Source organism: Anopheles darlingi, chromosome 3 (genome assembly GCF_943734745.1).
Source record: "Anopheles darlingi chromosome 3, idAnoDarlMG_H_01, whole genome shotgun sequence".
Taxonomy (NCBI): domain Eukaryota; kingdom Metazoa; phylum Arthropoda; class Insecta; order Diptera; family Culicidae; genus Anopheles; species Anopheles darlingi.
Window position 1 is genome coordinate 63218702 of NC_064875.1, and position 15957 is coordinate 63234658.

Sequence of the window (15957 nt, forward strand, 5' to 3'; positions counted from 1 at the left end):
TATCCTCTTACAAACACATAAACTTAACATTTCACTATCTTTTTCGCTTATTTGTTATGGGTGCTTCCAACTGCCAAAAACGGAAACTCCCCAGACAGTTGATGATGAGTCAAATCAGCCACCCCGTAAAACGCTTTCGTTACGGTTCGACCGGAGCTAGACCATGAACCGTGCATCACCGGCGGGCACACGTCAAAACGGTCGCGCATTTCGTGCCGTTACACGCTTCTGCTTGTTTTAACACATTTCAGTTTCATCACCATCCGATTGCTTGCATGAACTTCCTGACTCCCATCGGGAGCCATTTAACTTTCTTCGTCTCGATCATTTGAACCTACGATGCGGAGGGGCCGTGAGCAGGGAGAGAGACGAAGGAGAGGAACCATATAGTTCCTTACACTTTCCTTTCCGCGAAACCGAGCGCGAGGCGCGGCCCCGTGCGACGCTGACGACAATCTTTGTAATTACATCCAATTGTTTGGTGATCAAATGTTTGATGAGCGTTCGCCGGGATCACCGGCGGGCCGTGATGGCAGTAGTGACTAGGCTCCCTCCTCCCTTCCTAGCCGGCGAGTGGCGTGGCGATACATCGTAAATTAAGCCATCGTTAATCGCTTCCACGCCAAACAATCGACGACGAATCACTGCGTCGTGTCTTCCGTTTGCTAGCGAGGTTCCAAAGTTTTTCGGGGTTTTTGGAAAATTGAGATCCAACGGAATGGCTATTGGGTAACGCAGGAAGCTGATGTTATGTAAACCCACACTTCCTGGGGGAATCTTATGATGCGAAGCAATTATGTTGTAAGGAACTAGACCTAATGGAGGCTCAAGGTATCTTTGAGCTAAATAATCGCCAGCTTCACGTGAATTTGGACAAACTAGAACGATTATCGATCGTTAACCTTCCGTCCATTGTCTGTAACTGATAAGACCAAGTCAGAAATCGTTAAACACATTATTTATAAAATCAAAATTTCATATTATCAAACATAACTTTCAAAAGAATATGTCTGCGAGTTCATCTTCGCCTTTTCTGAACAACTTCAAAGCGAATTGGTTCAAGCAATTGACCAAACTTATTACCATAACTATTGAGCAATTCAAGTCCATCCATCGAACCCACTGAAGCTACTCGTCCAAGAAGCCGTGCATCGGAAAGGCCTTCTAGATGTGTTAGCGCAACCAGTACATACTCCTTACGATTAAGAATCTGCCTCACGACACTCCCTTTCGGAACACAGGACAAGGTACCCTGGTCAACACTGGTCTCCTCGTCTTGACGTACACGATTGCCAGTTTGAAACACCAAACAAACTCCAGCATAGATTCGGAATAACTTGCCTCGAGGCGGCAGAATTGGCTCACACGCTGCCTGTAAGAGCTCAGGGCACACTTCGATCGCCAGCTGACATAACCACCGATCGGTTCGCTCCCAGAAGTCAACCAACAGTCGTTGCTCATCATCGACCGAAGGTTTAGGAACGGAAAGCTTCTTCGGTGCTCTACTATCAACGGTTGGCTTCCGCTGCACGATACGTTGAAAAAGTATACGATTTTCTCGCTCAATCCGACGCGCCATTCGTTCCTGGTAGTCCTGGTGCAGGCTCTGGTGTACCCGGAAGCTGTAATCGACATCCAGGAAGCCCTGAAAAAAGAAAACAAGAGAATAAGAATCAGAATCTGCTTTTAACGCCAGACACTTTTCCACGACTTACCTTGGTACGATAGATTTGATTGATCTTCCGGAGCAATTTCTTGTTTTCGCGACCGATACAACAGCGCCGCTCCATATCGTGTGCCATCTTTCCCGTCTTGAGTACCCTCTCCACCAGCAGCGACGGTGCTGCCACATCGATCCCTAGCCCGCACGGAGGAGACATTGTGCCTTTCGGTAGGGCGTAATTTCGAACAAACAATTTAGAAAACAAAAAACCCCGCAAGTGAGCGCGCACCTACCGAGAACACAATTCACCTGCGATGCGACTACGTCAATGCTATCTTGGATTACATTTGAGAAAATATAAAAATAAATCAAAACATAGTTACAGCCGCAGCGCATAGAGATGATCTCATTTTCCAAATTCACTTCAAATTCAAACAGTTTTCCCCCCGAAAACAAAACTGTATAATTTATAAGCTGGAAAGCGTGTGAAAAAGTGCATTCAATGTGATGATAACAGTCCGCAGTTTGGGAGTTAAACGACTAAACAGGTGACTGATAGCTGACGCATTAAAGACCCACTGCTGTTGTTCGATCATCATCGATCGGCCGTCGCGCTTAAATAATAGCCGCTCGGTTCGGCTCCAATCAAATCTGGCGCCAAAGGCCACACCTTCCGGTCACACACACTTCATTTTCATCTCGCGCAGCGATTACGCACCAAGGTGCCAAGGTGCTACCCCTGGGGCAGCATCGTATTTCGGGTGTTTCGGAGGTGAAAATGCTTGCTCGGAAGTACCGGAACATTCGGCGGAAAAAATGCTACAGACGAAAACGACGGCAAGAGAGACGCACGCGGAATGCTCCACAATAAAACTGCATTCCATTCCGGTGGAAAACGGAGGAAAGTGAATCGAAAGAGTGAGAAGAAAGGCTGCGAAGACAAATCACCATTACAAACGAAAAACAAAAGCTAAAGGCAGCGAGGCAACGAGCGGACTGTGCGGCGTGCAGATTGTGATGCAATCCGTCCGCGCTGTTTTGGCAGTCGGCCAATCGGTCCAATCGGAAATTAATTCAAATCGAATTGTGCGAAGCAAACAGCCGCATTGTGGCATTGTGTGAGATGGGAAGACGGAACCGGAACGGAGTGCTATGAAAACAGACCGGACAGGGCGGAAAGGTGACACTTTGGCGCACGTAAACATACCGCCCCAGAGGGGGGGCTACCCCCGAGGCGCTGATGAAAGGCTTCGATTGCGTGAGGAAGATGTTCGAGCGAGGGGAGGTTGTTTGATTATATTGTTGTTTTGGCCCCCGAGGTTTTAGAGATAAAAACGAACCGCAGCATAATGAACGCGCATTATCGCATCGAAATCACATCGCAGCTGGCGAAGGTCGTAGCGATCGTCCGACGAGCGAGCGAACACCCCTCAGTGCAATCACTGCAACAGATGGTGCAGAGCGAGATGAGAGCTGCAGATGGACTGTTGCTGCTGTTGCTGGTTGGTGAAGAAAGCCAAACACATCATCGCGGCTCAGCAACCGGTCAGCGCAACAAGATTCTAATTTCGCTTTTTAAGCGCGGCTCTCACCTTCACAGGGAGAAAGGATTAAAAACGAAAGCGAAAGGAGACGTTGGTGTTGAGGCTAACCGGAACCGACCAGCCACTCTCTGACCAGCCATCGCAAAACATCGTTTCGCGCACTGGCGCACTGCTTTGCTGCGACACAACAACTACTTCCGAAGATGCAAAGACTTCCCCGGTCGGAGCTGCGTTTGAATCAAGAAGAGGAAACTCGACGCCCAATGAGCCATGAATATGGCGGAGAGCTTAAGTGAGCTGTTTGCGGGGGGTGGGACATTTAGTCCTCCCGTTCATGACCGATCATCTGGACCGATGATCGTGGCCCACCAACTAACGGAACTAACGAGCCAGTTTGGTGTTCGAAGCAAGCACTCGAAACTTTGGAGTGCAGTCCATGGAGAGAGATGGTTTCCGGCTAAGTAAAACCATCCACAGCCCTTTCCTCCGATAGTATGTTATGATTTATGGTAAAGCCACATAATTCTCTTACTCGCTGCCATGTGTGTGTGTGTGTGTTGCTACAATCCATCCAGACAAATGACAGCGATTAACCGAAGACGGTGAAACGATTGTTTGTTGTCGAGATGAGAGCAGGATACTTTGTAATGCTTACGTTCCTCGACTCCCTAGCACTCCTGCTACATGAAACCATCAACGCGCTAAGCTAGAAACGTGTTTTCCCGTTGGTCTCGTTGTTTCAAATTGATCAATCGACTCCCAGCAGACTGCTGACTGTCAGGTCAGGAGGGAATGTTGTTTGTGTTTTGCATTCTTTCCACACTACGATGCTTTACCAGCAAACAATCGCTGATCTCGATTACCTTTCGCTGGTACCTGCTTCCTCGTATGCAAAACCCGGCCAATGCAGGACATAACACTCTCCCCCGTTGCTGCCGAGCAATCCTCCCCGTAACGCTTATACCGCCAACGGAAAGCGAAAGCGCGCGCGCGTGTTTGTGCAGGGATAAATACACAAGCACGAGAGAGAAGGTGACATTTTGATTACTACCACCTGTCCCCTGTCCCTGTTGCCGGTGATCACCTTGCACCACACGATCATCATACTGGGCAAGCGGGCTTCCGACTCCCGGGCATGCGGCAACAAGATCGAAAGAGACAAACGCTTCTCTAACGGAAAGTGAAAGAGTGCATGATGGGGAGAGAGAGGGAGCTTGAGTGAAATGGGCGGTGGTGCAGAGAAATGGAGGTCCGCGATCGAGTTTTCCTCCCCATTCTCTCCTCCCCCGGTCCGTTGTTCGTTGCGATGGAAATCCAGCCCAAACCCAGACCGGTAGTGGTGGCAACGGCAACGTTTCTCTCGCTCGCTTCCATCACCGCGCGAGGACACACACGGCGAGAGCCGAGAGAGACCCAGGAAGAGCGGGTGAAAATCTATAAAACTGGTCAGGTTTCGGCGAAATGCAACACACTCCAAACTCGATCCTCGAGCACCACGGTTGGTCTTGAAGCGAAGTGAAAAACCGGGAAAAGTGATCTCTAGTGACGTTCCTAGGGGCGAAGATCCTTAGGACTGAGTGAGAGGTGGTGAAAAGGGAGCCTTAAAGGACATTTTGTGTGGTATAATCAAGGACAAGGTGCTTGTGTGTAAGCAGTGATAGTGTGTGCGCAACAGCATGATCGAGCATCCGATCAAGATGCTGCGAATGTCGTCGATAGTGACGTTGGTGGCGCTGATCCAGATGACGGCCTTTGCTGGACGATCACCGATCGTACGGCTTGGCAAGGAAGGCCCCCGGACACTCCAGATGATCGGTGCGATGAGTCCGCGGATGCTGCACCGCATTAGTGCCGATCTGAAACCGGACGCTTCGAAGGTCGTTCACATCCAGGTGCCGTACTATATCGAGCGTCCCAAGGCACGTCCCCAGAAGAAGAAACAATACCAACCGTGGCCACCGGCTGCGACGGTCCGAGGGCAACGCTTCGTCTCCAATTCGAACCCCTTCCAGCAGCTATCGGGTGGTGCGCCGATCCCCTTCAGCCCTGCTTCCTTCCCCTTTACACCGATAAGACAATCGCCACCGAAGACGAAAGGATTGCCAACGTTCGAACCTTCGGGTGTCCACGATGTACCCGGTCCGTACGATACTCCGTTCGTGCCGGTCATGAAACCGAGTCCCGTGAATCCGCTTCACCGGGAACCACCACCGGAGATCATGTTTGAACCGATCAGCATACTACCCCTCGAGACGCCCTCCTTCGATACGCTGCGTAATCATGTCAACTTTCTGAAGCACAAACAGGCCGCATTTTTCGAGGGTCAGGGTCGAGAGTTTGGATTTGGAGGGTACGGTGACGATGGCACACCGTTGACGGTACACCACGGTGACGATGACGGGGAAGCGCTACGAACCGGAGGTGGACGGAATACGCTGTCGGAGGATGATTTTGGTCAGAACGATCGGAAGTACGATCGACGTGGACTTAAGGCTGAAAATGATGAAGGACGAAGCGAGGAGGACGATGAAGACTTTTACGATCCCGATGGCAAGGAGCACGATCAGGAGGATTCGGAGCGAGAGGAAGATGATTTCGAGGATTCCCGGGAAGAGGTGAGACAGGTGTCGGCGTTCGAGCCAAAGAAGACCTATACGCAGGTGCGTCATCAGGAGACGGTTCGGCATGTACCTCGCGCCGAGGTTCCAGATAATGACGAGGAGTCTAGACATCGAGATAATGACGACGATGATGATGATGAGGTAGAACAGGAAGATCGTGATGATGATGATGAGGAGGACGACGATGACGACTATGAAGAGGAACATCGAGGACGAGCGCCAATCAAGGAGCGCGTGAAAGTCGCCCGGAAGAACATCGTCTACTCGGAGAAGGGCCGCGAGGCGTCCAAGTTTGACCACGGATCCGAAGAGTCTTTTGGACAGTTCGAACAGCAGAAGCAACTGCAGCCGCAAGAGAAGGAACAACCGAAGCGCAAGAAGTCCAAACGTCAGCGCATCAAACGAGACACCGAGGAAGGTAGCAAAAGTGAAGACCAGAAGCAGCAACAGCAGCAGCACTCCAAGGAGGCAGCTGTACCGGAACCACTGATCGATGCGATCATACTGATCGCGAACCTAACCGGAGTCGAATCGTTACCGCTGGCCGAAGCACTGACCGATCCGCGGGAACTGCACGGTGACGAGCTGATCCGGTTTCTGGACGAAGCGATTCAAAACACGACCCAGTACCTACCGGAACCGCCGCGCAATCCGGAGGTCATTAGCATCGTGGCACCACCGAGTAACGTCGTCAAGTTCCCGTACTATCATCGGCCGGCGAGCGAGATCGATGTTGACTCGGCGCTACGGTACGCCGAAAACCTGACCACCTTCAGTGCCGGACCGTACGCGAACCGGGCGGATGTGGTGTGCAACGAGGTGGATGTGGACATCGCTGAGGAACCGGAACCGATCGCTGACGGAGAGGGTGGCTTTCGGCCGATTAAGCGTTTGCAAGGGCTGGGCTCGAAGATCGACTGTCTGAAGGTGCGTCACTTCGGTAAGGAACCGTTGGATAATCCGCTTTTCCAGGAGGAATTTGTCGGTGTACCGAGGCAGGTGTTTAGCGTGGGGATGGCCGGTGGTTCGAAGGGTGTACCAGTGGGTGGTCCTGCACCCCGGCTACCGAATCCGGCCGTAGCCGTCTACAACGATGTGATCCGGCACATCAAGAAACATCTCGCGAGTCAGCAACGGCGCAAAAATGCTAAGGCGGACGAACAGGAGACGGTAATGATTGCGGTACCGAGAGTGATGCGGCTTCCGGCTGACGAAGCAGACCGTGAGGATCAGCAGCTGACCGGAGTGCAGCGGCCAACCCAGAAACGTGAGGCACGGATTTTAACCTTCCCGGAATCGAATCCAACGGTCCTTTCCAACCATGTCGGTATTCCGATCTTCGACATTAGCAAATACTTCCCGCGCTTCATGATGCGCGCCAACGACGATCTGTACGCGGATGAACCGGAAATGAAAACACGGGAACCCCGGTTCAGCACTCCGAAACCGACACCGAAGCGTAGCACACCGAAAGCACAGCTGCAATCCCTCGTCCGAACGGCGGAACGGTTGGCCGAAGGTGCGGTTACGGTGGAGGAAAACGTCGAGCGACAGATCACCACCGAGAAACCGCGCGATGACATTGCCGATGCGTTCGATGATGTGCTGACGCGGCAACCGCTGATTGCCGGCACGAGACCACCGCTACCACCACCGATCAAACCGTACGATGTGATCGAACACACGAGGGACGATGCACCGGAACCGACGTACGACAAATCGGGACCACCGTACGCGGCCCTTGCCCTCGAACCGCCGGTCGCCCAAAGCATACTCAGTCAGCGACTCGAACCGATCAAACGGAATCAGCTCGATTTTCTGAAGGCGAAACGGGCAGCGGCAGCAGCGGCTACTAAGACGAACAACAAGGCGACGGTTCGCAAGCGACCCCGACCGACAAGCGGTCACGTCACGCGGAAGAAGGTCCTCGTGTTCTACCACCGATGAGGGCTGAGCTGGCAGCAGTACATCCTCGCTGCTCGTCTCGACTCATAGATCCTGTATTCTTAGTGTATTTATTGCCTTCTTTTATCTGCGCATCGGGCGCACTCTTGCCTTCGCTGCCGCTCCTGTTGCTGATCTCCGCTTTAGAACCTTCGAAACAAGTCGCGAATCGCCGGCTGGCCAAGACTACTCCAAGATGCACTACGCAGCACTTTCTAGCCAATCCCCATGGCGGCCCACACATGGAAAGTGTTTTTTTGGTGCGCCTCCTGCACACAGCAGAACCTAAATAAGCATCCGGCAATCGCTCCGGATGACGATGACGCCGGCTGATGGCTGATGAAGAAGAGAGTGAATTGGGGTGAGAGTGAACTCGGGCCGAAGGGGAATGGGGAGGGGGGGGGGAGTGTCTTAAAGAAATGGTTTAATGGAGAGTTGTAATTTAGTCTTTAATTGCAATTGGAAAAAAACAATGTGAGTACCGTGATCCCGTGGCATGGCGGGGAGGGAAGGCGGGGTTGCACATAGATATGAGAGATAGAGGAGGAAAGGGAGAGGGAGGGGGAATATTGTTACCGAGGAGGGGGATGGCATGGTTCGTTAATGAAACAGAGAGAGAGTCAGATTTCACCCCCGGGGGAAGTACTAGAAGAAGAGCAAGTACCGTGCGCCGCGGTAGTAATTGAAAGCAGGCCCGCCATTGGCCCCTGGTCCGGGGCTATGCTGTGGGTGCCGCATGGGGTCGTGCCACTTTCAAGCATCATCACCTACGCCATCGAGGGCGAATTGACTGATAGAAGAAGCAGAAGCTGATGAAAAAGAGGAAGATAGAGCACCAGCAACACAGCAACAGCATCATCGCCAGCACGCGGTGGTAACTAGATTGGGTCCGGTGCGAGAAAGTTCAACGGACTTGCTTAGTGTGGTAAGTGAGGGCAGGAGGCTGCACGCGCGACAATCTACTCCTCGATGCTGCCGGTTACGCAACGGCGACGCCCGGTGTGTGTTTCGCATTCTTGGCGCAGCTTGACGTCCCGGTTTATGGCGTCGCTCGTAAGGTTTATCATAGCTACTAATTGGCATCACACAGACACACACACCCCTAAACGCGGTAAGGCCGGTTGGCCGCCCGGCCTGCGGTCACTTAGCAACGGAACACTTGGAGTCGCCTGTAACGTGCCGATGTTCGAATCGATTAAAAGCCAAATAAAGGAACCCATCATCGCATCGCGAGTGGTGGGCATCTCAGTGTAACATGATTTGCAGTCAGTCCGAGGTGCGAGTCTTGGGGTTGTATATGGAGGACAAATTAATAAAGCAAAAACTGTAGTATTAAGCATGTTGTCCTTGAAGTGAATGCATCCGAGTGTAGTGTATCTTAGGAGTATGAAATAAACATTTGCATAAATTTAAGTGACTTCTAAAAAAACTCTTTGTTTTTCAACTGCTTGTAAGATTATTAAGTATCATAACACTTGGCATATTTGAAGGAAAAATTAAAATGTTAATTATAATATTGTTATCAATTGTATTGTAACAAAATACAGTAAATTACTGGTAGCTCTTAGAAGAGAATGTTGGATTCACTAACTATTCTCTTCGAATTGCATTTCCCCCTTGGACTCCTTTTATTGTCTCTTTTTTTCCAAATCCTCTTATCATCTTATATTGAATCAATGAAGCAGTCTTATATTGAAGCAGAATATTGAAGTCAACAAATTTATTAATTAGTCCTATAGGCCTAAAAACAATCTACATTTGTGTACATTCATGCGCAGCCTACTCCAACTGCGGCACCTACAAACCACCTACTTTGCATCGAGTTCCAAGGTAAATCATGAGAATCGTAGCGGAACATTCTGGCAAAACAAACAACGACATGCAACGATCGTTGGCCTTCTCACTGTTTCGCTCACTCTCTGCATTCAACTGCATCCAACAGGCACACACGCCAACAACACATTCCGGAATGCTGGGCTGCACTCTGCATCCGGAAGCAGCTCTCTGTTCGCTCTGCTCTGTCCAACGGGCAAGTGACTTCTCTGACCACCTGATTTGGATTATCCTGGTATAGCCATTGCTCAGGTACCCGCAATTCTGACTTCCATTAGCATATAATTGAGATCGGTTTCAGTGGCGTCCCCCGGGATCAGCCCGGGAACCATACGCGCGATCGCGAGCCGATCGTTGAATAATGCCAATGTCGTGGTTGTCGTGGTTGACGTAATTTTCGTAATAGATTTATTGTCGAGGGGTCCGATTTTTTTTACACCTGCCACCAAACGGGCATAACGGTGGCCCAGAGGCCGGTATCCAGCAGCTGAACAGATGGTGCTAAGCGGTGCCGGTTCGAATGCTAATTCACTTTGATCAATTCCCAACGAGTCTCCCCCTCCGTGCTTTGGAGTCCGCCAGCCAACCACGATCACACTAATGTAGGGATCGGGATCGATTGTGATTGGCCATGAAACGATATGTTCCGTCCAATCGCTCGACACCTACCCCTCCATCTAGCTTCAGTGGTGACGATGTTTAATAAACTTAAAGCAGCGGAGACCACGAAAGAGAGAGATATGTTTTAATCACCAACCATCATCACCACAAGCCCGAGATGATGATGATTGTTGGTGGTGCTGGTGGCGATCAATCGACATCGCGGCCGGCATGTTAATCGCTGCACATTGTTTCCAATGTTCCGGCGCGATCACCGCTTGATACGCGATATATTTTCAGAGAAAAATAGTCATCGCACCATCGCATGGCCGACGCTGATATTCGCGGATTGTTTAAAAGGTTTATTAATCCGCGTTGCGTAACTTCCACCCGTTTTTTCCGTCCATTTACTTCCTCACTGGCCCAAGGGATCATAAAGTGGCCGTAGATTAAACGTAATCGAGGGCAATCGGTGGCCACCGCCGTTTTTCGGGGATTGCCTGGATTGCCGCCATTAGAGACTCGGATGTGTGGTGCGGCACGTGTTTGGCCCACCCCAGGCAAAGACACCTTCTTTTTCGCGTCCTTTCTTTCGACTCAGCCTCTCTGGTGATGGTTTATGAGGAGAAAGTTAAGTTTCGGATGGGAGGAAAGACGCGAGTCGGGGTTTGGTGTCGTGATAATTGTTTTCCCTTTCTGCCAACCCGTGCAGTGGCATGGTTTGCAATCCATTTTGCGTAAAACGATGATTGCGGCCAATCATTGGTGGTGGAATTGCTCCAAATGTGATAAAATGGGGAGGACAGAGCATTTCGCTTTTATGGAATTGTTTTTCGGTTTTTCGGAAGCTGGCACGTGTTTGCACCGTTTGCTTGGTTATGGTTGCTTTGGTTTTAATTGTAGAAAAGGAATGAAATGTTATTGAAATTTTGAGAATGTATTTAAGAAAGAATTTGAAGATATTTCATCAAAGAAAGCAAAGAAAGTATTAAAATCTGCAAAAAACTTTACAAATGCAGATGAATGTGTGGTAATTGTTAATGAGAAATTTTTTAAAAGAGAAAATCTCAATACTCTAGAAGATCTCAAGAAATAATGCCCCAAAATGGTCGATCAGATGTACGAAACAGTATTCCTACACCCAAATGTGATCAAAAATATAACTAAAAAGATCACTAATTTGTTGACTCTTGAACCACAAACTCCTCTTAAAATACAAAGTAATTTTAACATATCGTGAACCCTCTATTTTCATTATGTTGCCACATGAGGAAGTGATCTTGAAGTCTGCCGCGAGCAAATAAACAATCAAAACTCAATCTCTCTCTAACCAATTCTACCTTGCGTCGGGTGCTACACACCTATCTAGCCTTTGCAGCCCGTACGAAGGCCAAAATATGAGACCAAAAGGCCCAGGTTGGCCACACCGAAACTACCGAAACGGACAAGTCGGACTTGGAAGCTGGTTTTAGCGTGCCGAACACAATTGCTGTTGCTTCGGTACCCGGGACCCAACCCACCCTAACGTAAACAGCGCGAATAGAGGCGGCACGCCAAAGCGGAAACACGAACCGTACCGAACAGTGGACCGGACCACCGTTGCGCGCTAATTATGAATGCGCCTCAGCGTGATCTAACAGCGAGTGTCACCAGCACCACTACCACTGCCACTTGCTTTGTCCCACCAAGTGTAAGGTATGTCGTGTAGTTCGGGTTTGGTCGAGCTTATCGCTCCATTCAATGGCATTCCTATCAATAGCGACGATGCTCGGCCAAACAGCCAGTAGCCCGTTTGACACGGTCACAAAGACTCCTCAAGGTTTCGGATCGATTGGCCATCCGGCGCGCATCCGACGTTTGCAAGCATGAATCACTCGCGTAACTCGCGCGATCGCCAGCGTCACGAATCCTGGGTCCCGGAAAGCGAAAGTATCATGATTGGAATACGGTGCCTGTGCTGCTGTGCACCGCCATCCCTCCCCTTCCATTGGCCGTTCCAGGATGTGAGAACAGTTGCATAATCGAAGCCGGCTGGCCGGCCGACCGTGCGCGAGCGCATCATCTGATCATCCCGATTATCTATGCAATTCGATTAAACTGTCGCCAACGGCTCAATTCTCGATCGAGGTGATGCCGCACCGACAACTAGCTCCGATCCGTGGGATCGTGGGATATTAATTGAATTAAAATAATAGAGCTCGATGCCACTCAAAAGCAGCAGCGGATGATGATGATGATGCTGTATCGTGCCGCGTACGAGGATTGATTGACGAAATAGACCATCGGATGCGGATGGTATAAATCAAACTCGCGCTAAATACAGAGCCGTGTTAGAATGCGCTCTCCGCCAGTAAGTTCTTTCCGGATGTTCTGTCTAGAATCAAATGTTGGCCACAATCTATAATCTACAATCGACACCAGGTACATGGGATATGAAGCATGAAGTGCCAATGAAACAATTAGCTTATATTGATGAAGGAAAGAATCGAAAAACATATGATAATGCGATTAATTTTGTTAAGTAACACTTTTAAAATTAATAAACATAGAATAGTACTGACAGATTTATTCTAAGCTTTTCGTACTGAGAAATGTTTCAAACCTTCCCAAGGACATCGTAATAAGTACCATGCGGAGAAACATTGGTTGAACCTGTTACAAAACAGTATTGTAAACACTAATGTCATAATGTAATGTTGTACAACGCTCGAATCAATGGCAGCACGTAGTGGATGCAAAGCCTAGTTTACACAATATTGTAAGTGTTCTTAATATTAAATTCAATTAACATAAATGAGTAATGATGGAAAATCAAAATACATCTATTGCTAACTACTCGAATAGCTTCACATTATTGACAATCTGAATCAACAAAATTTTATTCTCATCACAGTGTCACAGACTTCCAAAAGCTGGCGATCGAAACAGCGAAACGCATTCACTAAAATGGAAATGAAAATTATTTACGATTTTCCTCCCATCGCTCGCGCAAAAGTGGCTGCGGTTTACCTGCATCCTCCCACCGACCAGTATTGGCACTCCACACCTCGAAGTCACGGACAGCGTCAAATGGCACATGGACGGCACATACAACCCTCCCTCGGGTGTGTGTGTATATTTTTGCACCCCCTGTAACCGCAAACCTAAAACGCATTTCTCGCAAGGTCAAGCTAACCCACTAACCCAATGTTTACACAGATGCGTCGGATCTCTCTCTCTCTCTCTCTCTCTCTCTCTCTCTCTCTCTCTCTCTCCTTGCATGGAAAACTTGGCCCCACTCATATGCTCGATGCTCGAGAGGAAAACTCGGTACTCGCACCATGCCCATCATCAGCCTCAGACACATGCACCGCCTACTATCATGCTAATCATGCGACCACCGCGGACCCAATAAAAACAATAAATATTAATTAATAATCGACCATGTCCAACATTCGCGCTAGCATATCATTTTCCCAGCACTACCTCGTCTCCCACCTCCCTTAAGTGTCCGAGCAGCCGTCATGAGAAATCACTTTCTTGGTAAAAAAAAAACAACGGCGTAACCGTCGTCGTCGTCGTTGATCGGTTCGAAGCATCTCGAAGCCAACTAAGTAGAGGAATACCGAAGGGGCCCTTATGTTTTCCCGATGCAAAATAGACACACACACACACACTTGCGTGGTGACGTTGTCATTGGCTACCACAGAATGGAGCGTGCGCTATGCCGGTGCATCGGTCAGTGCCATGGCGAAGAACAATGCTCCGCTCCCTCATTACCTCCGCGGTCGAGGTGCATCTTAATCGAACGCTGCAATTGCTGCATGCTGCCACACCCATACCCACCCACACCAGCCCGGGCTTCAGTTGGCATTGAGGAAGATGACAAAAAGTGCGCCAAACGCAGCATAATTCGCCCTCCCTCGTCGTGGTGGCCACTTTGCTGAAGATTGTGCACCCTCCCTAATGTGTGTGTGCATACAAGGGAGCTCCTCTACCACCTTGACCGCATCGCGCCAAAAAGGCGTGTTTCCGAAATGCGTCGATGGAGTGGCGCACGTCGCGGGGTGGGAGACGTAGACCCTGCACATTAGAGCAGGGGCCACTGTTACTGGCGCGGTACGCCTCTGCTAATCATCAGCCACCTTGCGTCTCCACGAGGCAGTGTTTAAGCCCCCCCACTCTCGCCACACACTGATAACCGGGTGGTAACCGCCGGTCAGAACCCCCTCCCCCTTGGGTCGTGGTAGTCGAGTCGAGTACACCGGCAGTTCGCCAGCTCGCAGCTGCATATATAAGCTAGCGGCTGGATCGTTCCTCTTCAGTCAGTTCTCAAACGCTCAGCCCAGCTACCAGCATTCGCACGCGTTCTTTGCGCCTCGAAGCTTGCTCGCATCCCAAAGAAACAACAAACAAAAAACAAGTCTTCTCCCAGCAATGGCCTCGTTCAAAGCAGTAAGTGTCCCAGTGGTGGTGCGAGAAAAGTGAAACATTGACAAAACCAGGTGCCAGGATAGCAAGTTTTGTGAAAATTCGCTAAAAGGAAAACGGAAATCGGGTTCGTCGCTTCCTCATTAGCGATTGAAGTCTTTCGTTTTTATACAAGCTAAACGATGCGCTATTGAGTCCCGATTGCGCTTATCTGTTAATTTACTGTTTTAACTTCAAAATGGTGGTCTCTGAATAGAGGAAAACATGGAAATCAGTGTTCGGGATGCTCGATCCCGTCCCGTTTCGATCACTTGATCGAGTAACTTCGTTCATTCGCAACGTTCTAACGTGTTTCTCCCGATCCGTCTTTTTCTACGTTCACTCCTTGCAGACCCTCTTCTTCGCCTGCGTTGCCCTGTTCGCGCTCGCAACTGCCATCCCCGCACCGCAGCGGCCTGTTGCCGCTCGACAGCAGATCGAGCCGCGTCCGGTTGCGGCAGCGGCAGCGGCGGCGTCCGGTTCTCTCGATGCAGCCGATGAGCTGGAGGCCGGTTCGGAAGATCAGGACCTGAAGGGTGCTTCCTCCTATGGCTACGGATACTACGGTGGATTCCCGGGCTACGGCTACGGATACTACCCGGGCTATGCCTACTCCTACGGTTGGGGTCGTGAGTTTTCAAGCGAATGGTCTGCACCGGGAATCCATTAACGGAAATCCTCTGTTCTCCTTTCGTTCCCTATCTACAGGCTACCCCTACTACCGCTACGGTGGACTGTACGGTGGCTACTGGTACTAGATACTAGAGGCGATCACGACTACGACCACGACGGGCATTTCATCAGACAAACACATCCCGCATCTCATCCGCGCTTTCGAAGCCGCGCGCTACATCGCTCATCGGCAGGAGACACCATTCTGATCTGTTGCACCGGTACACCTCTTTCCCCTCCCGCGGCCAACGGGCCCGCATGCCCTTGGTTCACCGAGTAGAAAGTGCAACGCTTCCCATCTTCCATTTCTTCAACACACCTTGACTCAGTCTCTGTATTAAGCAATAACGTACCCGCCCCACCCATTACTCCTACCTGTCTCTGCCTATGTCTCATTGTGCTCGAAGGTGACACCAACGTGGTGCGGTGATGTTCGGTGGTCGAGGAATGTTTCCCGCTGCCTGAACTCGCTCCACCGCCGGTGAAGCGCAACATTAATGCTGCCCCTGTAGTAAGAGAGAGCGAGAGAGAAAACCCAATCCCTGCCTTAAAAAAAAGAAAGAAAAAAATCTTTTGTATATTATGGTTAATCTTCTTTTTTTTTCTAATAAAAACAAAGCATAAAACGGTA

General features: G+C 50.0%; 2 protein-coding genes across 4 annotated transcripts in view; one reads left to right on the forward strand and one right to left on the reverse strand.

Moving 5' to 3' along the window:
- The window catches only part of LOC125954532 (shematrin-like protein 1), a 48312-nt gene extending 32355 nt beyond the window's left edge, over positions 1–15957 (forward strand). The window contains exons 2-4 of one of the 3 annotated variants that reach the window (XM_049684924.1): positions 14542–14639; positions 15007–15283; positions 15363–15957. In XM_049684924.1, the coding sequence (XP_049540881.1) occupies positions 14622–14639; positions 15007–15283; positions 15363–15412 (345 nt within the window). In that variant the 5' untranslated portion in view covers positions 14542–14621 and the 3' untranslated portion in view covers positions 15413–15957. Of the gene's footprint in view, positions 1–14515; positions 14640–15006; positions 15284–15362 lie in introns of those variants that run through there. The other 2 variants (XM_049684923.1, XM_049684925.1) reach the window with 2 other exon arrangements.
- Positions 1019–1880, reverse strand: LOC125955690 (uncharacterized). Its single transcript, XM_049686832.1, has 3 exons — positions 1716–1880; positions 1552–1645; positions 1019–1128 (listed from the first exon to the last, which is right to left on the reverse strand). The coding sequence occupies exons 1-3, from the start codon at positions 1878–1880 to the stop codon at positions 1019–1021; spliced, it is 369 nt and encodes a 122-aa protein (XP_049542789.1).

Bases quoted from the DNA above. Each gene is read 5' to 3' on its own strand.
- LOC125955690 (XM_049686832.1), bottom strand. From the start codon at position 1,880: ATGTCTCCTCCGTGCGGGCTAGGGATCGATGTGGCAGCACCGTCGCTG. The intron at 1,646-1,715 runs GTAAGTCGTGGA...TTCTTTTTTCAG, and splicing joins ATCAAATCTATCGTACCAAG to GGCTTCCTGGATGTCGATTA. The intron at 1,129-1,551 runs GTATACTTTTTC...TTGGACGAGTAG, and splicing joins TCGGATTGAGCGAGAAAATC to CTTCAGTGGGTTCGATGGAT.